This window comes from Spermophilus citellus (genome assembly GCF_964194105.1).
Source record: "Spermophilus citellus genome assembly, chromosome: 11".
Classification (NCBI taxonomy): Eukaryota; Metazoa; Chordata; class Mammalia; order Rodentia; family Sciuridae; genus Spermophilus; species Spermophilus citellus.
Genome location: NC_138192.1, coordinates 117184618 through 117211003, shown reverse-complemented (window position 1 = coordinate 117211003; position 26386 = coordinate 117184618). Strand labels below are relative to the sequence as shown.

General features: G+C 44.6%; 1 protein-coding gene across 2 annotated transcripts; it reads left to right on the top strand.

Moving 5' to 3' along the window:
* Positions 1–318: 318 nt before the first annotated feature.
* LOC308631170 (uncharacterized protein) lies at positions 319–26386 on the top strand. 2 transcript variants are annotated; one of them, XM_081262164.1, is made up of 4 exons: positions 319–382; positions 762–871; positions 24503–24577; positions 25245–26386. In XM_081262164.1, the coding sequence occupies exons 1-4, from the start codon at positions 350–352 to the stop codon at positions 25378–25380; spliced, it is 354 nt and encodes a 117-aa protein (XP_081118290.1). In that variant the 5' UTR covers positions 319–349; the 3' UTR covers positions 25381–26386. The 2 variants fall into 2 exon arrangements, 1 of the variants encoding a protein (XP_081118290.1); XR_014018126.1 differs by lacking the exon at positions 319–382 and having other exon boundaries at positions 570–871; positions 24443–26386.

Below are 26386 nucleotides of genomic sequence, written 5' to 3'. Positions count from 1 at the left end.
AACTTGGGGAAGAAGACAAATGAGATCCTGCCCTGCAGAAATAAAAAGTTTAGCTGGATCAATCTGGCTGTGTGAACATGAGAAGCAGCAATACAGGATATGGTGGATAACACTATCCACCATAGTGTTAGAAGAATAGAATGTACATTTTAAAAGGAGGGGGAGCTTGGCAGAGTGGGGGCTCAGCCAATGTTTGTTAAGTAAAGGGCTGAAAGAAAGTTATACAAGGAAAGAAGACCTGGGGATTCTGTCTTTGGGAGAGGTCCCAGGAAGTGGTGTAGTTTGAGTTTCCCATCCAGGGCTGGGGAGCAGAGGGACTCCTTCCTGCTTGTTGAATGAGGAACAAGGGATGCCTCTGCCGCCTCTAAGCCCAAGGACTCAGGTGAGAACAGAGGAGGTGAGTCCTTTGGTTCCCAATCCCCCATCATGGGATCAGAACTGTCTTCTGATCACACCTGCAGGGCCTCTGGGAGACTCCTTCTGCATGGAAGGCCAGTCAGGCTGAGCCTGGGAGCTCTCAGGAGTGGGGAGGGCAGAGTGTGGAATCTCAGAGCTGAGGAGGCAGCAGGCTTGAGGGTGAGGACAGCTCACTGTCAGCCCTGGCTTCCCTTCAAGGTCCTCAGGGCACAAGCTCCCAGCAGCCTCCATCACCACCTGTTCCTGCATCTCACCAGGGAAAGGCAGGAGCTAAATCTCCATGGATTTGGCCGTCTGGGGCACAGAAATGCCACCTGGGTCAAATGCCTGCTCCTTTCCTCCAGCTGGAAGGCTCAACTCCCTTCCCGGAACTCCTGGAGCCTTTTCTCTGTGTCCCTGCCTGTATGACACATGAAGCTGCCAACCTTGTGACTGGGTGGCTTGTTTTCTCCTGGTGAGTAGGGCCTGGGTGATTTATCTCCACCGACCTTCCTCCACTCCCAGCCTTGTACTTATTTAGCCTCGGGCTGCTGGTGCAGGTGTTGCAACATCCCACGGCTGGAAGGTCTATGTCTTGAGCTTCTGACTCAGGTGGTGGGTGGGCCGCTGGGCTCTGTGGGGCTCTCCCTGTGGCGGGGTTTCTTTCATTCATCAGGGTGCAGGCGCCAGCATATATCCACAGGTGCAGAGAGGGGAAGCCGCGAGTGAGCTGAACAGGTCAGCTATGTGCTGAGCTGGGCTGGAAGCGGGGTGTTGGAAGGCACATCCTGTCCCCAGCAGATCTCCAGATGGGAAGAGATCCAGTCCTGACAAAGGGGTGGAGGAGAGAGTGCAGGAATAGGAGCCATGCAGAAACCAGAACTGCTATGGGATCCTGCCGTGCAGCCCGCTGAGTTCCCTTTTGGTCATCTGTCAAAGGAGAACAATAATTAGAAAAGAGAGGAGGGAAACAGAGGACTCGGTGGCCTCCTCTACTTTCAGCATCTACTTGCTCCTTCCCCGTCCTCTGGACCTGGGTCTCCTCGGTACTCATCCTACCCTCTTCCTCCTTAGGACCCCTAGGAAGCCCCTCAAACCCAGGCGCTCTCCTTTCCTTGCTTCTCTCTGCAGTCAGAACTACAATAACAATTCCCATTTAGCAGGCACTTACTGTGCCCTGTGCCTTACTAGGCTCTTTCTATGCATTAGCCTATGGAATTCTCATGCGACCCAAGGAAGGGGCATTTCTATCATCCCCATCCACTCCATGAGGAAATAGAGGCTCAGAGAGATCAAGTCACTTGTCTGGGGTTGCAAATCAGGAGACTGAAGAGCTGGGTCTAAAGGCAGGTTTGCTTATACCAAGGTTGTGGGCTGTTGGCCACCACACTCACTAGTTTCCTGAATACCTTGCTCCTCCATCTCACATTCTGGACCTGTGGATCCCTGTTGGTGTCTGGCTGGTTAATTTCAAAGCTGTTTAGAGAGAAGGGTCTGGCACTGTTCAATGCTAGCTTTTAGCATTTCAACTGACCTCTTGGGCTTGTGGCCTTGCTATAGGGAACTTGTAATGTTGGAATGCTAAACTGGGTGCCAGGCTCCCAGGGCCTGCAGAGATCAGCCCTTTGCAGAACGGCCCTGCCCCTCTTTGCCTGTCATCTGAGCCCATTCCCAAGCAGTGGCTCTGGTGGTAGATGGAGAAGGTGTACAGCTTGCTCTGACCTTGGGGGCCCCAGCACAGATGGAGCTTATTTAACTGGCTCGTTGGATTTGGGGATGGAGCTGAGTAGGACAAAGGGCACCCCTTTGGCTTCCAGACCCATGGGGTCTTGTAGTTCCTTCAGCCATCAGCTTTGGGCCCCCTCTCAGCAAAGTGAGTAAGATTTGGGCTGCTTGTGTCACAGGCTTCCATAGCCAACCCTACAGAATAGACTCCTCAAGCCCCAGAGAGCCAGTGAAGGTCATGACCTCCATGAGATGCTGGCTGGAGACAGTGTTTTTCCACTCACTGGCCATGGGGCAGCAAGGCCATCGACCCACAGCTCTGTCGCATGACTGAGGACTTTGTTTTCTCATCTGGGGGACTAGCTCTGTAAGATCAGGCACATCTCTCCTCTCCACCATTCCTGGGTTTTCTCATCTGTAATGAGGAGATAATGTATCTGCTCTCTGACTCCCAGAGGGCTGCTGGGAAAATACTTGTGAGATAAGAAACACATGTTGACAATTGGAAACTGCTTAAGACATAATGAGCTTCAATGAGGTAGTCCTTGGATATAGAGGCATGAATTAGACTCTGGAATGGCCATTTGAGGGTTTCTACCTAGGCAAGAAAGTTTAATAGAAATGTATAAAAAATTCATAATTGGATTATTATAAACACAGGTAATATCATGACACAGCCGGTAAGAACAATCAGCTCACTCGGATGCCATATTTGATCTACAATACATTTGTGTCTCTCTGGTGAAGAATAACCACTGTTTTTAAGCCTAAGTAAGGTATACCTTGATAAAAGGCAGACTTCTATGTAGATTATAGGAAATAAAGAGTTGGTGCAGCTCCGATCCTGTCGGAAGTTCACAGGTATGTACCACTGTGCCCGGTTAATCCTTTCTTTAAAAAAAGTTCCAACAAATATTTCTTGGATGCTTTCTACTGTCTACCAGACACAAATAAATAAAACAGCATTACTAAGGTAAAACTGGCACACAGCAAACTGTACATATTTAATGTTTGATGAATTTTGACACATGTACCTACTTATGAAACCATCATCACGATTATGATAATGAACATATCCATCCTATTAAAAAGGTTTCTTTGTGGCCCTTTGTGATCTTTCTTTCTTGCTTCTCTCCCTCACATAACCACTGATCTATCTGCCTGTCTCTCAAGGTTAGTTTGAATTTTCTAGAATTTTATATAAATGGGATAATGCATCATGTACATTCTTTGGTCTGGCTTCTTCCATTTATATTGTAGAGAGTATCAATAGTTTATTCCTTTTGGTTTCTGAGTATTTTTCCATTAGATGGACCCATCAAAGTTGTTTATTTATTCATCTGCTGAAGGATATTGGGTTATCTCAAGTTTTTGGCTTTTACAATTAAAGCTGTTTTGAAATTTCTTGCACAAGTCTTTGTGTGGCCATGTGATTTATTTTACTTGGGGGAATACTCCAGCGTGGCATGGTTGAATCACATGGCAGATATAGCGTTCACTTTTTAAGAAACTCCAAACTGCTTTGCCAGTTGTCCTGCTCTCTAATCACACTGGGAGTGTTCCCGTACCTCCACGTCTCTCCAGCACTCAGTAGAGTCAGTCCTTGAAACTTTAGCCATTCTGATAGGTGTTCCATGGTATGTCATTGTGGTTTTGATTTGTCCCTCCCTCCCTAATGATGTTGAATATCTTCTTGTGTACTTTTTAGTCATCCATGTATCTTCTATGGAAAAGTGTGTTTTAGTCAGCTTTTCTTGCTGCTATGACTAAAGGACCCTAGTAGAACAATTGTAGAGGAGGAAAAGTTTATTTGAGGACTCACAGTTTTAGAGGTCTTAGTCCATAAGTGGCTGGCAGCATTCCTTGGGGCTCAAGGTGAGGCAGGCTCATAGTGGAAGAGTGTGGCAGAGGGAAGCAGCTCACATGATGATCAGGAGGGAGGGAGAGAGGGAGAGAGGGAGAGAGGGAGAGGGAGAGAGGGAGAGAGGGAGAGGGAGAGAGGGAGAGGGAGAGAGAAGGAGAGAGTGAGAGGGGGAGAGGGGGAGAGGGGGAGAGGGGGAGAGGGGGAGGGGGAGAGGGAGAGAGATACAAATATATACCCCCAAGCCATGCCCCAATTCCCACCTCCTCCAGCCACACCCCACCACTTCATGGCCACTCAGTTAATCCCTATCAGGGGATTAATTCGAGGATTGGATTAATACTCTCTCAACCCAATCATTTTTCCTCTGAACCTTCTTACATTGTCTCACACATGAGCTTTTGGGGGACACCTCACATTCAAATCATAACAAAGTATCTGTATAAATCTGCCTTTTCTCTTTATTGGGTTATTTTCTTATTATTGCATTTGAGAATTCTCTTTATAAATCTGAATACAAGTCCTTTGTCATGCACATGATTTGCAAATATTGTCTCTTAGTCTGTGCCATGTCTTTTTATTCAGAGTTTAAAGAGCAGACATTTTTAACTTTAATGAATTGTTTGTTCTGTCATGTACTTTTGGTATTGTATTTGCAAAATCTCAAGACATTACAAAGATTTATTTCTACATTCTCTACATGTATAGTTTTATATTTTACATTTAGGCCTGTGATTCATTTCAAATTAATTTTTAATATGGTATGAGCTACTATTTCTGGTGTTTTTTATTCCTTGTATAGATTGGTATTTACATTTGGTTTTAGTTTTCTTTAAAGAACTTCGACTTTTTTTTTTTTTTTTTTTTTTTAGTATGGGCCTGCCATTGAGAGACTCTCCTAGCTTTTGTGTTTGGAAACTCTATTTCACTCTTTTGGGGGAAAGATATTTTGCTAGGTATAAAGTCTAAGCTGGCAGTGTATCCATTCCATACTTTGAAGATGTTGCCCCACTGCCTTTTCCTTGAGTGGTTTCTGATGAGACATCAGCTACATCTTCACATTGGCTCCTTTGTGCGAAACATGTCTTCCTCTTGCTGCTTTTAAGAGTCTATGTTGCTGGTTTTGAGCAGTTTGATTATGTGGCACGATTTTCCTCATACTTTATTTGGCTTGGCATTCTCTGGGCTTCCTGGATTTGTGGGTATACAATAGTTTTCATTACATTTGAAACATTGTAGTCAATATTACTTTAAATGTTTATTTTTTGTCCTAGCCTGCTGGCCCAAAGTTGATGACTCCAATTACATATATTAGGCTGCCTGAAATTGACCCTCAGCTCAGTGATTCTCTGTTATTTTCCCCCATTTTTTGAATTCCTTTTTCTCTCTATGTGGCATCAAATCATCCCTATTGCTATGTCTTCATGTTTGATTTGAATGTTTAAAATATCAGATTTATTTTCACTTAACTTCTTGAACATATAGAATGCAGTTATATAATAACTTCAATTTTTGTGTCTGTTAAGCTATATGAGTTCTTAGTTGGTTTTGATTGACTGATTTATCTTCTCCTTGTAGGTCGTATTTTCCTGCTCTTTTAAATGCTTGGTAGGTTTTGATTGAATGCCATCTTGGCTGGACACAAAAGTTGCTTCTACTCATTTCTTCACTGGAATCTTTGGACCAAAGGTTCAAAGGTTGGAATCTAGTAGTCAGAGTACTGTATTCAAGTTGTGGATATGTTTTGCTTGGCCTGTGCAGTGTCTTAAAAGATTTCAGATGTTTTTCACACCTAAAAATCTTGAGATCTCATGCAAAATGGTGGGTTCTCTTAGTGCTTTAAAAAAGTCATGGTTATCTTGCCTGATATGGTTGCCTTTCCCAGTGGGAAAAATCAGCTAGAGAGTGGCTACCTCTGTAGATGGTGTGAGGTTCCTTCCCCACCCACATATTTACATCTTCTGACAGATTCCTGTAGGCATTTTAGTTTGAGTATCTTGTTGTCTAAGATCAATTTTCCAGAAGCAGAGCTCTAGAGGGAATTATTAGTATACAAGTGACTTATTAATGAAGTAGTCCTGGGAGGAATTTAAAAGGGGCATGCGGAGAATAGAGGGACTGAAGCAAGTGTGGGATTTCAGGTAAAGAGCTGTGGAAGAGAAGGTTACCTGGATCCTGCAAAGCAGTGACAGAACACAAGTTCTATGTCAGAGTTTGTCTCAAATAGTGATAAGGGATCTGGGTTTCATACTCCCACAGCGTCTAGGTCACATGGTGTCCCCATACCTGGAAGGGCAGAAAACCAGGAAGGGCAGTAGCAGTGGCCTTTGGCATTACTGGTTCCCTGCCCTTCTAACTGTACTCAGGTAGGCTGTGCAGGTGCCCGGGGACCCTGTGCAGTCCTGGCTGGGATGAAAGACCATGGAGGTGTGGTACCCATGAGATGACGCCTGAGGACCTGAAACACGCCACTGCTCTTCCCTCTCAGGACTGTGTTAATGGAGGATTATTATGGATACTTATTTTACAGGCAAGAAAACTTGGGGTGGCAAAGGAAGGGGACTTACCATGTGACTGCCATGTCCTCCTGTTGGAGAGTCCTGCAGATGTCCCCCCATGCATGCCTCACTTTGAGGAGAAATCACCCAGACCTAGTGTCATTTTCATCCCTTCCATTCGCCTCTGTTTCTGCTCGCTCACTCACTCGTCACTCACTCACCCCTCAACAATTATTGAGTCACGCAACATCCTCTGACAAGCTTCCTGAATGAGGACCTTTAGGCCATTTGTAAAGCAGAGACTTGCCAGGTTCCTGGCCTATTCCTCCCGATTCTCAGGAGGGGATCAGATGGTCTGCTGTAGTTTCTCCAAATGTCTTCAAATGCCGCAGCTGGAGGACGGGAACCTAGGTCCTTCCAAACTGTGCAATCTTCTAATCTCCTCTAGGTAATAGCACTTCTGTGCCTATAGCTCTGGGGCAGTCCTGAGTCTGGGCACCTGCCTATAACTTAGTGGGTCTCTCTGAGTCTCCTCTTAGACCTTCTGTTTCTTCCATGTGAACTGAATTCATTAAGGCAGAAGATAAGGGAATGTGCACTAGTTATCATGAGGCCTAGGAGAGGAAAAACCTAGGGAAATCAAGACACCAAAATGTCTTATGCTAGACCACTCCAGCCTCTCCAGAGCCTTGGAAATAAGTGCAAATAGCAGGTCTCACTTTGGGGACCAGGGTTCTAAGGAATGGGCTGGATAGGGAGCAGAGGGAGAGACTGGGCTGGGCTGGAGCCTGGAGCAAATGGAGAGGTAGCTGGCAGTGGCGGGTGGGTGGTGTCTGGTCACTGTCCTGCTTTAAGTCTCCAGAGGGGAACAAAGAGGCTGAAGGAGAAGAGAGAAGAGGGGAAGGAGGTAGAAAGAAGTGGGGGTGGAGGGAAGAGAAGAAAAAGAGAAGAAGGAGAGGGAGAAAAGGTGAACCAAGGAAATCAGCAGGAAGAAAAAGGAGTGGAAAGAGGAAAAAGGAGGCAGAAGAGAAAGAGGAAGCGTGCATTGGTATAAAGGGACTGGGAGGGTCGGGGAGGACTGTCCCCCAGGGGTGCCCTGGTTTGGAAATTCTAGGGGCGTTGCAATTCTGGAGTGTGGTGAAATGGCCTCAGGGGCTCAAGAAGCTAAGGACAGGCTTGTGCCAGGCCATAATGACAGTCTCTTGGTGGCTCTATCCCACTTTGGCCTCTCAACTCCCAGGAACACTAAATTCACACAGGCACAAAATGTAGCCCTGCTCAGGCCTTGCAGCCTAATAGCTACCGTCGTGTTTGCACGGTACCCACAAGCATCACGGGCAATTAAGAAAGTCGTCCATTGCAATCGTGGGCTGCCATTTACTGTTGGAGGTTGGAGCCCCTCCAGGCCAGTCAGCTCTCTGAGGAGACACAAATGAGTAGGGGAGGAGTGTTGTTTCCCTGGAGGGGGACCCCTGCCATTAGCTGGCACATCCCAAAGGGAGGCAGACAAAGGCTGCTTTGGGTTCATGGAAAGGGAGGAAGAGATGGGGGCAGGCCAGGGGCCCTGCTTGCATGGACAGACGCATGCACACCCAGGCACACCTTGTCACAGACTAGTGCGCACACACGGAGTCAAGTTGGAGTAAAGTGTGGAGTGTGCAACACTTGCATGTATGCACACAATCACAATCTTTTCGTGCACATGTGGGCTGACGTGCACATCTGAGGGTTCCCAAGGCATTTGCACCAGGTTGATGTGCTGTGGATATATTTACTGGGGCAGGCACTCCCACAGTGTAAATGTTAGTGCATTCACATGGATAAAATCTTGGGTAAATGTAGGCTTAGACACATGGGTCTGCATGCAGGGACATAGCCTCATCTTTCAATCCAAAACCTAAAATCAGGATGGCTGCAGAGAACTCTAAAGCACGTATGCTCCAGACTTCGAGCTTCTTTCATGACCATGAATGAGAATGAATTTGGGGAAAAAAAATTGACCAAATTATATTGTTATACTGTGCATATATGAATATGTAACAATGAATCCCACCATTATGTATAATTATAATACACCAGTAAAAAAAAAAATTGAATTTGGGGACTAGGCCTGATGAATTTTTTCAGTAGAAGACAGAAAAGAGTTGGAAGAGAGCTGCCCTTTCTTTGTTCTGCTTTGAACCCTGGCCAAGGCCATTTATGTGGTTGAAAAATAATTGCTGGTGGACGGCGTCATTCCAGGCCTGTGCCACCAGCCACTTGACCCTGTCGCTGTCCCATGCCAATAGCTTTTAGGCTCTCAGAGAGGGAATTTCAAAATACCCTTGATCCCATGTCAGCAGAACACACACTCCTTACTTCCGTGAAGTTTCTCCTCTTCGATGGCTGCCCAGCGGTGGGAGACTGGGCTGAGCCAGTAGAGGGTTGTGTACTATGACTTGGTGATTTTAATTTTCTCATTTAAAACATTGAGCTTAGAAGTGTTTTCATCCTTTTCTGAGGTTTGGGGTTTTTCCTGTCTCTCTGCCTCCCTCACCCCTATTTCCTGCACTGTTATTAGGGAAAGAAAATTGGAGACCATATCCATTTTGAGAACATCTTCCAGAATAACTGTGCTGTGACACTTAGGCAGAGCACAGGAAAAACAGGAAGCCAAGCTGCAAGGGCTCGTTGGAAACTGGCAAACTTTGCAGCAAAGTCTTCAGCCAGAAAATCCACAGATGGCAGCCATTTCCCACAACGCCACTTCCCTCCGCGTCGGGTTCCGAAAGGAGGCAGGGGTTGGCATGATCTGTTTCCTGTGGCCAGGTTGGTGAACCTTCCCCATCAGACCCCAAGACCAAGGTCAGTGCCTTTGCTGTTTGCTCCACGTGGCAAAAGCTGGAAACCAGCAGCCTCTGACCACCCTCCTGCTGCTGTGGCCCGCAGAGCCAGGGCTCCATTTGAAGTCTGCCAACGACATTTGTTTTGGAGACTTTTTTGGCAGTTTAGATTTGGGTCAGAAGTGGCTTCAAGAAGCCAAATTGATTTAAGTATCTTCATTGTGCTTTTAGCGCCCTCCTTACCTCAATCTTTTAATTTCTCTTAATTTTCAATAAAACTTGCTGGAAGGATTGGACTGTTGGAGTGCCCAGGCTGTCACAGTGCCCTGGTGAGTGGACAAGATGCTACTGAAGGGTACTGACACTGACTTGAGGTCTTGGGGGCTGCTGTGACAAAGGCTGCCTCGGGTGGGCTTTCCTCTAAGGCAGGGGCTCATCTGCATGGCCTCCTATGAGCTATTCTGGTGCTCAGAGGCAATGAGACTTATTTCAGTATTGAAAGGGCTGTCCCCAGGGACAAAGAATCAGGATCATTCAGTATATCTCTACAGGGCTATTATGGAGTACATCAATGTATTTTTTTTTTTTTTTGCATAAGAAAATACTCCAGAACTTAGTAACTTTAAACTACAATCATTTATTTATCTTGTAATTCTGGGAGCCAGCAATTTGTTCTGGGCTCAGCTGGGCAGCTCTGCAGATCTGGGATGGGGCTCATACTTGCACCTGTAGTCAGCTGCAGGTGGGCTGTAGCTCTTCTGGTCTCCTCTGGGACAGCTCAGCAATTCTTTATGTGTTTGTTCATCCTCCAGCAGGCTTTCCTGACCTTCTTGTGCCAGAGACAGGGTTCAAAGAGAAAGAAACTTGCAAGATCCCTTGAGGCCTAGGCTCAGTAATAGCATAACTTCACATTTGGTCTTAGTAAGTCATAAGATAGGTCCTGCAGATCATGTGCAAAGGACTTAGATACAATGGAGGGTGGAGAAGGGTGGCCATTCTTACAGTCTGACACACAGAGGGTAGATTTCCATCTGACATTCGAAGTGCTTCCTAATGAGTTGAGTTGATTGGCCATGAGACAGACTGACTAGCCTGCCATCGGCCTTCTGAAGAAAGGACCACCTGGCCTCCAGAATTCCATCTAATTCCAAGTGTTTATTTACTAGGAACTTATTCTAGTTGAAGATTCTCATAATTAGAGAATTGGGAGAACTGGAGTCATTTCCCCAGCCCTAGATTGCCCCAGCCTTGGCTGTGTTCCCTTATTCTGCTTCCCTGAAAAGCTAACCAGGTTCTGCCCCTTCCCTTTCACCTCTAACACCACCAGCACTACCACCCCTGCCCAGTCCTGGCCTTGCCCACTCCTACCCCGATCATATCTACCTGCTCATGCTGTTTGGTTGGGGGTGGAGAACAGAAGAGAAAGGATAAAGCATATCCTAAAGTCAAAGTTAGCTGGGTGGATTTGTCTTATGGTCTCTAAAGAATCATGCACATGGGAGAAGAAACAAGAAATAGCACGTGCATATTTTTCAATGAAATGCATACTGTCAGAGAGTGGAAAATAAAAGAAGCCAACAACCAAAACCAAAGTTGGCTCGAAGGGAGGGAGATGTAAACTTGAGCTCCAGCACTGGGGCCAGGGCAGGAAGTGGGCCTGGCCTGCACGAGGTCCGTATGCTGTATGGAAAACCACCCTTTGCCTGGCTCCCTGTCTTCCTCATTCCCCTCAGCTTCCAGCCCCTCCTGACCCTGGGAACAATGCAGCTCTGTGCTGAGACTGTGCCTTTTGTGATGGCCTGGGAGAGGAAGAAAGGGGAAGCTGGTTGGGCGTCTGCGTGTGTGAATCACTCGGGTCACATGGCCAGGCTGGCTGCAGCACCTCCCTGCGCCTGCACAAGGGCACACAGGGAGCATGGCCTGAGCCCACGCCTGGAGGCTGGTCAGCCAGCTGCAGGGTGCCCTGCTCTGAACCACACAGCTACAGAAAGGATGGAGAGTGGGGATGGAATGGAGGAGAGTCTGACTCATTAAAGGCCTGTGAGGACACTCTCCTGGCTTTGGGGAAGGCTCTGGGTCCCAAATGTTGTCTCCCTCCTACTCTCAGGTCAGTTGTGGAGTCAATACTGATGCTCTTGAAAGTCACAGAATTTCTGGTTCATCCCTGAGATCTGCGGGACCCTGGTTTATTCCTTGATTCAGGCAAGGCCCATCTCCCTCATGGTGGGGACTTTCTCCAAGGATTGGAACATGTCCCAGAGTTTGGAGAAATCACCTTGTTCTGGAGCAGAGAGGTGTAGCAAGTCAGGCAGGATCCAGGGTGGATCTGTTTTGTGGAATCTTCTAAATCCTGTTTTCTGAGTAAGCAGTGAGTTGCTAAGGCAGGCTCCTCAGAGGGCAGACTTCAGGAAGAAGAATCAGGCCATGCACTGAGTGGGGCCTGTGCTGTTTGAAGACAGGACATATGGTGAGGGTGGGGGCAGTCCCTGTTTCAACCTGGAGAGGAGGGCGTGTACTGTGTGGCAGTAGGGAATGGATCCTGGGACCCTGGGCGGTCCACTTAGCCTTCGCCAGGCTTGGTTCCTTCCCCCAGGTTCCCTGCAGAGGGCAGTGTGGTACCACGGCTGGACTTTGCTGTCTCATCAGCTTTTCTTTCCACTCCATTGCCCTCCTAATCTTTTAAAACCAAAACTGCTTAGACACAGCCCAAGCCCTGCTCGGATGCCGTGGATTTGCCCAGTGCCCTGGGCCCCCTTTGCTTGGAGAAGCCCCCCAGGCTTGGATCTGCTCAGAGAGCTTGTCTGACTCTCTCTGCCAGTTCCCTGGTCCCTAGGCCTCCTCAAAACCTTGGGGACATGGGCTAAAGGTGGTTGCACACAGGCAGAGCTTATCAAGGCCCATCCTCATCTGCTTCTTGAAACCATCCCGAGAGTGGCTGATGTGCTCCCTTTTATAAGAGAAAAGAAGGTGACGTGCCAGTCCACAGTGTCTCTGTGGATTCAGGGCAGAGTCAGGGACTCTGTCTTCTAAACCTGACTCTGGCACTCATTCTGCTCCTTTGTGGTGCCCCTGAAACCAACCACTTCCACCTCCACCTCCACAATTCTCCCTCTACTTTGTGGTTCTGTTTTTTCCCAAATGAGAGGTGGGAGTTGCCTGTGCTGCCCTGGATTTCTGTGCTGCTCACAGGCCACCTACAGCATCTTGGAGAAGGACTTCCCCTCTCTGAGATTTGCTTCCCTCATTGGGAAAATGAGGGTGTCAGATCAGATGGTCAGAAGGTGGCTTGGCATCTTGACTGTTCATGTTTTTATGCCTGGGCGGTGTCTAGCTGATTGAATTGAAGAATAAACCCTCGAAGGGTGCTGGCGGGTGGCATTGCAGATGTTTAACCATGGCAGTTTTTAAGCAAATAAATAAAACTATAGAGAAGGAAAAGATATCTGAAGCAGAAAAAAAATCTCTAAAACTCACATTTAAGCTTCAGACTCCAAAAGAGCTCCCTTTACATCATCCAGACGAGGTGGAATGGTTTCTTAGAAATCTAAGCCACGCTATGTGTATGTTGTATGAAATCCTACACAAATGCCACTAAGCTCTCACTCAAGGCTCCAGGTGATGGACCTTGCTGTTTCCAGAATGCCCCTCAGAATAGCAGGGCTGTAGTGATGACTTGGTGGGGAGCTGTGGTTTGCAGCCCAAGACTTCGCCCTCTGGCTGGGCTGAGCCTTGACTCGGTGTGTGGCTGTAATGTAAAACTTCAATGATTTACCTTGACATTAAGACTATCTAGCTCATCTTTGCTACTCTCTCCCTCTGACCTGTTCTTTTTCTTATTTCTGATTTTCTAACCCCATTGTACAACTCTGTAGCAGCACAATACAGGCTGTACTTGCTGGAGTGTGGCTTTTTAACAGCTGAGTTTGATTCTCAATCGGCAGGTTCTTGCCAGATGTGTGAACTTGGGTACTTCTGTGTTCAAAACTTCGGTTCTTTAATTTATTCCTCTGTAAAATGGAGAAAATTAAATCTGACTTAATTAGATGTTATGGGAACCCAATGAGAACTAAAAGTTCTTAGAACAGGAAAGGGTCTCAGAATCTGCTGGAAGGAGGTAGTTGAATTAGTGAGGAAGAGAGAAGTCACTGAATGCTGCTACAGTGAGATTTCTGAGCTTTATTTGTCACAGGACAGTTGAGTTCCTGGAGTAATGTGTGCAAATCTGTGACTTAGCTTGTGTGACTTCTGACATTTGTGAGCAATGCCTGTTGGAGCATGTGAGTTAGGGTGCACGGTGATTAGGGCTCCCCAGGGTTGAGGATTTGGTGTGAGTGCAGCAGCACCCTAGGCAGCCAGCTGGCCGGCTGGTCTAGGGAGGTGGGATGGTTTGGGAGAGGCTGGCAAACGAAGTTGGGTGGCATTTGTCTCTGTGGGAGTGGAGGTGGCACTTTATGACATTTTAAAACAAATTCAGGTGGGTGGGGGGGTGTTCAGGATGGAGAACTTTGAATCCCCATCAGCAGAAGCTTCCACTTTACCTAAAAGACGCTCTGGCTAAAGGCAGAGCATGGGGAAGTGCACAGGAAGAGAATTCTACCAGCTTTGTTTTTGAGGGCTCACCCACCGCCCAGGCCATCTCAAAATGGCTTGTTTGTTTATTTTTCATTGCTTTGATGTTTCAGGCAGCAGCTCTCAAACCAGCATACCAGACTTCAGTCAGCATCACAGACAGCACCAGATGATCTGTGTCTCAATGTCTGTCCCCCAGCCCTGCTGCCCAGGCAGATGGGCCACTGGAAGCACTGGATATGGCACCATGGGGTCATAGGAGAGAGCACTGCGGGGGCGGCAGGGGTGTGGCAGGCCCCTGGCAAAGCCCAGGCACCAGTCTCTTGCCCTCAGCAACATCTGGTGGCCATGACCTTCTGCTCGCCTCCTGGTGGAAAGCTGCTATGCAAAGGAGAAAAAATGATGGGTGTCTTGCATTTGCATCCTGTGTCCCTGCATGATCCTTAGGGTTTCCAAGCAACTTGCCACAACCCTTACAGGCCGGGATGGGTTTCCAGGGAGAAGCTGATTAGGTGTTATTCATTTAGATTTAAGGGTTTGGTTTCTCAGCATTTCTCGGAAGTCTTGTAAGTGTTGGAATCTGTTCCCCCATGATGGGAAGAACGTGGAACCTTCTTTTTGTGAGGATGTTGTCTCCTCACTACGTTGCCTTTGGAGTTTGGTGCAACAGGAAGAAGGTTGGCCATTTCTGGGGTCTTGTTTGAGCCTTTGCTCAAACTGTGCCAGAAGTGAGTAGCATCTCTGCAAATCCCACCAGGTAGTGGCTGTGTGAAGGCCATGAGATTGGAGCTGGAGGATGCAGATTCAAGTGTCATGCTTTGCCTCATTGGTCTGAGCTTTAGCTATTCATCTGTAGGGCTGGAAAAAATAAAAAAAATCTACTTCAAAAGTTTGTTGGGAGAATTATAAGATATTCCACATGCGAAACATAAAAGAAAGGAAATCAGAAGCCCAGGAGGAGTACTTCAAACACGTCATCATTTATTTTACTTGGGCCTGAGTGTTTTGGGCTGGGGCTCCAGTGTGATGTTAACTGTGTCACTGATCTACGGAATGACTGGGGGTCTCATTAGGTAGTGAGGGCCCAGCACATTTCCATCCTTCTGATCATCTACAATACATTTCTTGGATGACTTTCTGTAGGAACGCCAAGATAGCTCTGTTCAAACATGCTTCTGTAAGTTTCATCACCTGAACTGCAAATGTCCGGCTTTAAAATGATTAACCAGTGGCACAAGTCCTTACAACCCTTTGAATGGCACCGAAACAGTCCTCTGTCCAAAGGTGCAGGAAATTGTCTGGTTTAAATTCAGCTTCTAATGCCTCCTTCACTTCCCCTGGTGGAAGGTTTGGCTTTTCCATGCTCCTTCTGAGTCTGCTTATTTACTCCATGGACTCCACTCTGTCTCCCTCCCACTGTCCCTTTTCTGTTAACTGACTGCTATTAAGGCTGATCTTATCACATAGAAGCAATCAAAAGAGAAGGAATTCTCATGAAACTTTTATCAAAGCAAATGCTACCAGTTATCAAGTAAACATAGATCAAGTTAAGAAGCAAAGAAAGACAAGACCCATATTAGTGAGTGTGTAGGGAACAGGTATTCACAGGTTCGTGAAATCTAGATGGACCTAGATTTGGTCCATATAGGAGAAGGCAATTTGACATAGCAGAATTCACTCGGTATCCGGGGACCTGGTTCTTGGATCCCCTATGGATAGCAAAATTCATGGATGCTGAAGTCCCTTATATACCTTATATAAAATGGCATAGTATTTACATATAACTTATATCCTCCCACATACCTTAAATCATCTTAGACTTATAATATCTAATCATCTTATGCTTACATAAGTGCTTTATAGTGTTATATTGTGTTGTTTAGGGATTAGTGACAAGAAAAAAAAAAGACGTGCCTGTTTATTACAGATACAACCATTGTAAATCTAACAAAATTTTTGATCTGTGATTGGTTGAGTCCATAGACAGGGACTCCATGGATATGGCTGGTTGACTCTACATAGAAAATTAATGATTATTGCATGCTAGTTTCACATCTATAAATACATCCTAAAGAAATGACCAAATTAACATAGTTATGCATGCAAGATAGAGAGCTTATTTTATAGTGTCATTTAACAATAATACTAAAAATTGAAAACATGGCAAATATTTAATAGCAGTGCTTTGTTGAATAGATAATGGGGTGTCCACATGACAATACACTATATGACCACTTAAAATAATAACCTAGATTAGGTATTATTGATACAATTCAGAGGAAAAAATTGCAAAATATGTATGATTACATTTTTTATAAAACAAAGCATTAATAAGTGCATAAAAAACTTATGTATACCTTATGGGAGGGGGAACTTTTAAAGTGCTTTCCTTGTAAGTGGGTTTTGATCTTTCCTGGCGATAAACAAATATTGCTTTTTATTCACAAAGAAATTGCACACAGTATTTTTAAAAATATTTATTTAGTTTTTTAGTTTTAGGTGGACACAATAACTTTATTATTTTTATGTGGTGCTAAGGATTGAACCCAGTACCTCATACGTACGAGACAAATGCTCTACTACTGAGCCACAACCCCAGCTCCACACATACAGTATTTTAAATAGAATCAAGACCACTTAACTTAGAGTTAAAAATACCCATATGACATTTCCATCGAAATCTCAATGCTTCTATTTTCCTCTCTTTTTAAACTAGACTTGCTTCCCAGGATTCCAGAAATGTAAAAATCAAAGAAATAATTATTTCTCAAATAATGATATTGATTATCCCTGTGTTGAAATACTATTATTTTCAACAATATTATTTCCTACTGTTTTTTGCTGACTGCATTTCTATTTCACTTGGGCTGAATCAAAGCCCAAGAGGGATTCTCAGTCCTCTCTTCATTTCTGCTTGACCGTCCTTTCCAGCTGCAGCTTTGGAGAGGAAACAAATGTTGAAACCCCATCAGGGAGGCAGCTGTGTGCATCCCATCCCGTCTGGCTGGAAGGAATCTCTCCTGGAAACTAACCCAAGGGCAGAAGCTCATTTCCTGTCTTCTGGCTCCCTCCCAGCCCTGCCACCCCATTGCCACTTCCCCTGGCTCCCTCTGAGCCCTGTTCCTGGAGGGTTTTTGGAATTGGGTTTGGGGCACCTGTAGCTTGGCTCTCTCTCCCAAAGGGGGTTTAATTTGTCCATGAGAAATGAGTCAGCACCTAGATCCCAGAGCTATGAGAAACTTTCATTCTGGATCTGGAATCTTCTGGAAAGCCCAGAAAGACTTGTTTTGGTGGGTAAAGGCGCAAGGCCAAGGATGGGGCACTTTGGTTTTGGGTTTGGTTAGGCCTGTTTGCCAGAGCAAGCAGAGCTATCTTGTTAAAAACAGGAAGATGAATCGGTGTGGAATTTCCATGCTGGAATGAGAGTGCAGTCTGCTCTCCGGCTCTCTTGCCCCACAAGAACCCACTACCAGGGCACTCCTTAAAATTCTAGGTTCTATTTGAGCCCAGGCTCCAGGGGAGAAGAGCAGGATGGAGCATCAAGCTGAGAGATTAGCATGAAGGAATTTGAAGGATTAGGGCAAGTGAACAGCATAAGGTAAAGCTGGAGGCAGGGTACGGTGAACCCGGCTGGGTCAGTCCTCCAAACCACCAAAGAAGGCTGCACAGGACTCAGGAGAAAGGCTCAGTGGTGTTAGTGAGGGAAGTTCCTAACTCTCAGTATACATCCACTGAAGAGAACAGAATCAAACACCAGGAAAAAACCCTGTTTCTAAAACTCAATGGAATTTTCTCTCACCTATACATATATGTATACACACACACACACACAGACACACACACACACACACATATACACACACACATATATAAAATACATGTATATGTGTGTATACATATTTAACATTTTAATTTAATTTTATTATTATTATTTTTTAAGAAGGAAAAATTACCTCCTGGAAGGGCTGGCTTGATTATAGCTCTGCAGAGAGGTATATGGTTAATAAAAAGACACAAGGCAGGGGGTAATGGTTGCCATGTTGGTTCTCTGTCATTTCAACCTCTTTGATGCAAGGAGAATTCATCACTTTGTGAGTGGGTGGGCAGCAGGGCTCTGTTCCCCACAGAGAAAGCTCTGTTCTGGAATCTTGGCGGTTAGGTCATAGCTACATGACTTCATATGTGTCTGTCAGATGTTCCCATTGGAGGGCTTTGAGTCTCAAAAAGTTTGACGGGAAGATCAGAAATGGTGTAGGAATCACCTTGTGTTAGTGACACCCAGAATCCAGGGTCAAATGTGAGGACAAATGATGGCATTGGTCAACTGGCAGTGGGAATGGTATTTGAGCAGATGGTTTCTTGGACATGAATTTGGCTTTTCTCCCTTAAGTGTGAGATTCTCTCTCCTTCCTGTTGATACTGTGACCTACCTGATGTTCCATTTTATTCCTTTTTTTAAAGCAAGAAATGAGCAGAATGACTATTAGTTCATTTCTATTATTTGCAAATATAACCCTACAACCATAACTGCTGTACCCTGAAGGTTTTTTTTTTTTTTTTTGTACCTGGGATTGAACCCAGAGGCACTTAACCACTAAATCACATCCCCGGTCCTTTTAATGTATTTTTTATTTAGAGACAGGGTTTTGCTAAGTTGCTTAGAGCCTTGCTAAGTTGTTGAGGCTGGCTTTGAACTTGCAATCTTTCTATCTCAGCCTCCTGAGCTTTTGGGACTACACGTGTGTACCACCATGCCTGGGTATTCCTGAAGATCTTCATCTTTTTGGTACACAAACTTGAATTCTTAAGTGAGAATATATCTTTACTCCTTTCTTTCCTTCTTTCCAGGGAGAACTTGTCATTGGAGGCTCTGATTTCATCTTATTTCCCAGTCATAGGTGAACATGTTGGGAACCACGAGTTTTACTCCATGGTTTTTCTAGTGGTGGATGGTGTCTTTATGTAATGGAAATGGGCTCACCTGACCATGTCACCATTACTGAACTCTCATCAAACAAGAATTTATAGAAGTCGACTACATGTTATTCAGACTCCACCCGAAGTGCAGCAAAAAGGCGATTCAACCAAAGAAATACCTCAGCTTCTGCATGTCACGTGTGCACACCTTTTTAGACCTCAGTTTTTTAGACCTCTGTTTTGTCTGCTCCCTCATCGGATCTGGGAGAAGGGAAGCTTGGAGTGGTAGTTGCTATTCCTCTGAACCTCAGTTGTCTTTCTTCGTAGCAGGACTAAATGTGCGAAGCAGGTTTTATATTTCAGTTCTGTCCTTTGTCCTGCAAAACTCTCACGCATGATATCTGCCAAGTTAGAGTTCTGCAGAAAATTATACTTTGAAGAAATTAAACAGAGGCACTCACCTGTGTGGGCACTGCAGGGGAGAGGACAATCCCAAGCTGATGCCACAGAGCATGGCTGTGGCTCCTATATTCTTCACCTTTCCCCCTCCTTCTTCAATCCAGTCTTTTAACAAACCCGCTCCCCACTCAGCTGTGTCTTTGCTAGTTCTTCACCACTGTAGTCCAATACCTGGAACAAAACAATTCTTGGCCCATTTTATATTGAATAAAGTGCTTAATTTGCTTTCCTCTTACCTCTTATGAAGTTGCTGATGAACTTGTTCTTGGGAAAGAGGGACAGAGAGAGCTACATGGAGAAGGATAAATGCATGCCTTTGGATCAGGTAGGCCTCAACTAACAGCGTAGATATGCTTATCACTTACAGTGTGACCCTGGGAAAATGACTTAGCTTTTGTGGTTACAGGTGACAGAATCCTGACTCCAAGTCACATAAGCACCAAAAGGAATTTGTTGGATCAACTGTGAGGTAGAGTACCCATTGGCCATGTCTGATTTGGGAGATCAGTGCTCTCATTAACTGGTTTCTTTCAATTATCTTTTTTCTTTTGTTAATAGTTTAGTCTAAAAGGTCATTTTCAGTGGTCTGGTAGCTTGTCTGTTATGTGACTGCCATATCTGAGTCTTCTCTCAAGTGTCCTCCTGCACTCTGTCATCTTAGTTCCATCTTGAGGCTATCAGGGTATCTTGGTGGATCTGGGTCTCTGTGAACCTATTCCTGAAACCAGGAGCAAAGAGATGGCATTCCCTGACATCCATCTAAACTCTTCCTATCATCTTTTTTATTCCCTTTTTCTTGCACTAAAGGCATACTATTCTACCTGGGTCAATTCCAAGTAAGCTGAATAATCAAGCTAAGTTTGATTTCTGATGTGATGACTAGAAACAGAGATGGAGTGGAGTGTTAGGGAAGAGGGAGGTGGCTGTCTGGGAAGAAGCAGCCCATGCTGCTGGACCAGCTTCTGGCTGAGATCATATCTAAGGTTGGGATCTGGAGACAACTCTGTCTTCCATCCAGATTCCCACAGCAGGAACAAAGTGACCTGAGCCTTTTCTCTCCAAGCCCCCCACACAAGTGGTTTCCATCAAGTTTTGTAATGTGAGAGCCTCTTTGGAGGCCAAGGCCTTCATGCTTAGCTGAAAGTTGTTGAGATGTTGTTTCCAATTTTTTGGCAAATGGATTGGCCTCCAGATTGACAGCCTTGGAAATTGTACTCCTCTGTTTGTTCCACAACAGGTATCACCTGTGAACTGTAAGAGGAGGCAGAACATGGTGTTCAAGGCCAACTCCTGATTTTCCATGGTCTCGGTTGGGTGTGGGAGGGTGAGGGAACATTTGGAGAGTCCAAAGAAGTAATGTCTATGACCAAAAATTAACAATGATTATGCTAAACCAACCATCTGCATTTACTTCTGATTTAGTAACAGATTTCTAAAGTTAATTGCTGAAAAGTAATATTCAATTGGTTTCAGTTCTAACTCATCCATAATTCTGAGGCTGTCTTCCAAGAAGAGAGCTGATGAAAAGCAGCTATTTTGTGTCCTATTTAGACTGTAAGGAATAGGGTCAGGAGAGTCCATGCTCATGAGCTCAACCAGTCCTTACCTTTACCTAATAGTCATACATCCAAGAAACTGGTGAAATTGGTGATAGGAGTCTAGTGGACTATCTTATAATCTTATAGCAAGAAGGAAGATAAGAATAATAAAGTAGCTATGGTTTATTAAGTACCTAGAATGTACTGGATGTTCTCTTTATATAATTTCTAGTTCCCAAAATAGTCCTGCAGGTGAGTGTTACTACCTTATTTTATAGAAGATAGACACTGGATTTTATAGAGTTTAGACACTGGATCTTGGAAAAACCATCACTTGCCCATGTTTATATAAGGCCTATATGATGTGTCTGGGATCCAAGTTAAGTGTGAGCTCTACATGGTGCTCTGGGCAAACATCACTCTCCCATCCACCCTGAGATCCAGGACAGGTCAGGGCCAAGAAAGAGATGTCCACTGCTCACTCAGCTCTTAGGTTGGAACCCACTGTGATGGTCTACTTTATTTCTGGGAGAAGAAATGAATTAATTTGGCTCCCAAACCTAGGGAAGGTGAGAGTGGTTGAGAAGAGGGATGAGGTAGAATGGTCCAGCACAGAGAATAGGAGGTAGGAAATTAGGCATGATGGTTTAGGGAATTGTTTATAGATTTTCCTCAAGGTAAAAGCATATTCACTGTATCATTTCCATGTTCTCAGAGATATTCACTTTATGATTTCCACATTCTCAGAGATGATGAAGTCCTGGTCTAAGGAAATCTTACTTTGAAAACCAAATCCATGGGTATTAAAAGTCACTAATTTCTCTGGTAGAGACCAATAATACTCATCTACTATCTCTGGTTATAAGAGAAAACCACATCTAAACCACTCATTTGTCCTTCTGCCCAATATCTATAGTCTTGATGGCCCTACAGAATTTTGGGAAAATCTCAATATGGCTGTGAAAAGTCAAGAAGCTCTGGGAGAAGTAGATATGTGAAATCTTTGGCCAGAAAGATGTCTTCAGAAATGGCATTGGAAATAGTTCCAAGTCTGGAGTCTGAGGCCAGCTTCACCACAGGGGCAATTTCCTCAGTGATTGCTGCTCTATCACTTCCCCTGGGCCACCATATCCTCCCTGACTTAGATCTTGGTTTCTGCTCTATCTAGTGCCACCTCCCAGGACAATCTGAGATGGCTATCATCCCCATAAGTAGTGAATATGAGAGTATATTCAGTGCCAGTAAAAATAAAAATAATATTCCCTAAGTGGTACACTGTGTCCCAGTCACTATGCAAGGCACTTTACCTAAAATAAATCTTCATGGAGAAATCCCACGTTACAGAGTTAACTATCTTGCTGAAAATCACACAGCTAGTAAAAGAGTTAGAATCCAAATTCAGACTTGCCAAACTCTGGAATCCAGGGCAAGGAGGACAGAGTCAAAGTCATCTTTCTAGTTGCTATTACCAGCATGAGTGCTCAGTTATTCCTATTCTTGGGGTGCTCTGCAGAATTCCCAGTACTGGGTACTGTTATCCCCAGAAAGGAAGCTCAGGTAGAGAGCAACTGAGTGAAATTGAGTGAAATAGTTATAGCCCTAAAGAGGCCAATAGGTGAACCTAAAACTGAAGGTGGGTGGTCCATTAACTGACTACCTCTTTGTAAAAACTGCTAAGATATCCAATTGATTGCATGAAAAATATAGATTTAGGGAAACACATCAGTCAGTCTGATAAAGATGTCAAATACTGAGACACATTTGTCTAGTGAGCCGGGTGGTAAGAAATGTGGGAGGGTGGGGTTAGGAATGCTGGACAGGGTGACGTTCATGCTCAGTATCACAGAAACCAGAGCAGGAGGAGATTTGGAAGCCAAGTCATCCACCCCTTTATCATACCCCTGACTAGCAGTGCCCATCCCCACCTCAGATACCACAGAGACAAGAAGCTCACTATTTCCATAACCTTCAAATACCACCTCTGGATATTTCTAACTTTCTGAATGTTGGATCAATAGAAGTAGAACATCAGTATTTTCAGATTGAGCTTCTGTGAGTGCAAATGAGGATATTGCAATAGTCAGACACATGTGGATGTCCAGTGGTTCAGCCATTTTGGAAAGGTGCTTGGGGGGTTCCTTATAAAGTTAAGCAGATACTTGGCCATATGGTCTAGCCATTCCATGTCTAGATATTTACCCAGTGACAACACATGTCCATGCTAAAACCTGTATGCAACCATCAAAAACTAGAAACAATATAGATGTTCATCAATTGGTGAATGCATAAAAAAATGTGGTGTATTTATACCATGTAATAATACCAGTAAAGCAAGACAAAGAACAGATTACCACTATAGGGACATCATGGATAAATCTAAAATGCTTTATCTAAGTGAAAGAAACCAGATCAAAAAGTCAAGGCTACATATGTTATGATTTCATTTATATGACATTCTGGAAAAGGCAATAAATAGAATACAGGCACACACATACACACACACACACACTCACACACACACACACACACACACACACATACCTGATTGGTGGTTTCCAATAGCTAATGATGAAGAGAGGTGTTTGTTGACTACAAAGAGGTATGAAGGGGTGTTTTGGAGGAAGGAAAAAGTTCTACATTTTGATTATGGAAATGATTTTACAATTATATGCACATATGAGATTTCATTAAACTGTATACCTAAGAAGGATAAATTTTGCACTGTGCAAATTATACCTTGATACATCTGACTCTGGAAAAATATTAACAATTATGTAGTCACAACGTTTGATACTTTGATGATTTCTGTGTGGCTGCAGAATTTCCGTGCTCATGGTAATAATGACAATGAGAGGACTGTCTCCCTTCTCCCCTCCTCGGAAACCTGTAAGGATGGCTTCATATGGATGCCTGAGTCTGACCACTGCTGGAGCTTGGGCCATTATTTTCTTCTGAAACAATAATTCTAGTAGCTGGTCCAGGATATGTCTCTGAATTTGCTCTTGGTCTGTGGCCTTGTGCCCTGGAGCCTGATGTGCTTCCTGCTCTTCTGAGCGACTTGATGCTAATTTTTTTTTTCTGGCCAGGACAGAAATGATTTCCTTTTCTCAGTTTTTTGCTCTTTTGTGGTTCTTTCCGAGAATTGCTTGGGCCCTTTGAGATCATTGTTCATCTATTGTTTGCACAAGGCCTTTTCTTTTTTGGTTCACACCACCAGAGTGCCTGGGACTGGAGAAGACTAAAGCAAGGCCACCTCCTTGCTAGTCCCAGAACCTCTGCTTTCACTGTGGACCTCAAGGACCTGGCTGTTCTATACCCTTTGCAGCATTTCTCCTTGAAATTTCGTTTCTAGTAGCATGTTCTACCTGCACATCCCAAATTCATCATGCTTGTTTCTACATCCCAACCCTAAGTTTGGACATGGTTCGAGCACCTTTCTTAGGACATTCCTACCTCATGCACATTATCACTATACATTGACTTAGCAGGTGGGGAAGCTGGGAAGAGATCAAATTTCTGATGTTCAGACTACTCAATTTTAGTTTTGGTCTAAACCCGTCTTTTACATAATGAAGGTGCTTTTGTCTTCCAGCATCTTCTGTTGTTTTTCTCACTCTCCTTTGGAACCATGCTGAGTAAATCTAATGTTTCTTTTAGGTGACAGGCCTTCAGCTATTTGAGGACAATGACTATATCTTTCTGGATTCTTCTGTTCAGGCTGCCTCAGCAAGAATTCTGCGTCTGCTGGGGACACTGCGTTTGGAGTGCTGAATTGAGATCCAGACCCTGCATGTAAGAAAGATGGAAAAAATAGAGGAAGTGCTGGTCCTCAGTGGGGAACAAGCAGAGACTCCCACACTACTCCATAGGGAGAATCCGCCTTGTGCTCCGGGTCTGCCTCCTCTCCTGTGCAGGAACATCTACAGCAATAACCTGGCATTACCATGTCCCTATTGACCAGAAATCTCCTTGCCATCAGGGAATCTCGAGTGAAATGCTACTGCCTATTACAGTTCTCCGTGAAATTATCGGCACTTCTTTGGAGCAAACAAATATTTTTTTCTAGTGTTGTTTTTTTTTTTTTCTTTTTTTTTTTTTTGGCGGGGGGGGTGGCGGGCAGCACTCAGAATGGACTAAGCATCTCCTAGGAGTATCAGCTTGGGCTAGATTCTGTGTGGAGGTCCAGAGGGAGGAAAAGTCCTGGTTATAATGGAGAAAACATCCTAGACATATGGGAGAAAAGACCCAAAAACAAAAATAGGGAAGTGTAATGTACCCAGCTCTGCTCACAGCACATGGGAGTTGGCACTGTGTTCAGCTCTGGTGCTCAATCAAGGTCGAAACATAACCCAAACATTGGCAGGCCCGTGGGCCAACTCCCTACATTTCTGAAATGGTCTTACTGAGAATAAGAAATACATTTCATCCCCTAGAATTTTCTTTATTCTTTACCACCCAGGCTGCCTCTGCTCTCTTGTGCTGGACAAGACCCATCTCATTCCAAGCACACGCAGCCATCTTGTGTGAGCATGGGTGGAAACCTCTTGTCACCCCCTCCAGAACTCTTTTTTGAGGAGATTCCCATATTTATTTAGAAGAAATATTTGAGTCACTATGGGTGGAGGGTGACACCTAAGAGAACTGCTTTGTACGGGACAAGAAGGGGAATATGTGTCACTTCTGAGAGAGGGGAGTGGGGAGAAGAAAAAGAAAGAGAAAGAAAGAAAAGAAGGAAGAAAGAAAGAAAAGGAAAAAGAGGTGAGGGGCATTTAGAGATAGAAATGACCTTGGAGGTGATCCTGGCTCTGGAGAGGCTTAATATGAATTACTAAAATTACCAAGTGACTGATGGGAATGAGAGTGCTAGGGCAGGGGCTGTGTATTGTGCTTACACCTGAATGGGAGAGGCCAGAGACCATGGCCAGGCTGCAGGAACTGAAAGAAGATTTGAGCCTAAGTAGCAATTGTCTCCTTGTTTGTTTTTCCCGCTGGACCTCCTCCTCCGTGGGCTCTGACTTACTTGTCTATTTCCAGTGTCCAGTACACTGCCCCAAACATAGAGGGCCCTCATTCAATATTTTTTAAAGGAAAGAATGATGGAAAACTAGACCTTTGCAGAGAAATCCTCTTATTTTGCAAGTAACAAAGGGTAAAATGTAAATGAGAATGTTGTAGAAACTGCAAAGTCCCTATATTGATTTCTTCTTAAGTTTTCTGATTCATTCGAAGGAAGACAGAGCCAGATAAACCTTATATAAATGTTGTCCCCTTAATCTGGATGAGTCTAGCTCAGATGGATTGGTCTATCTCAGATACACCTCTGCCACAAAGACCCTAATTGTGTGGCATCATGGGAATATGATCTGGAATCATAGAAAATTAGAATGGAGAGGGGACATTAGAAATCTCTTAGACATAATCCAAACTCTGCCCCTTATGTCACTCACCACTTTCTGTTTTTGTTTCCTTGCTTTATAAAATGTCTTTTATTTTGAAACAAGGCCTTTCAGCCTGTCAACATAAGTGTGTGTTCCACTCAGGAATAAACTTTAATTAAAAGCATGAAACATGATTGGCATAAAATCAGTGCTGAAAAGTGCT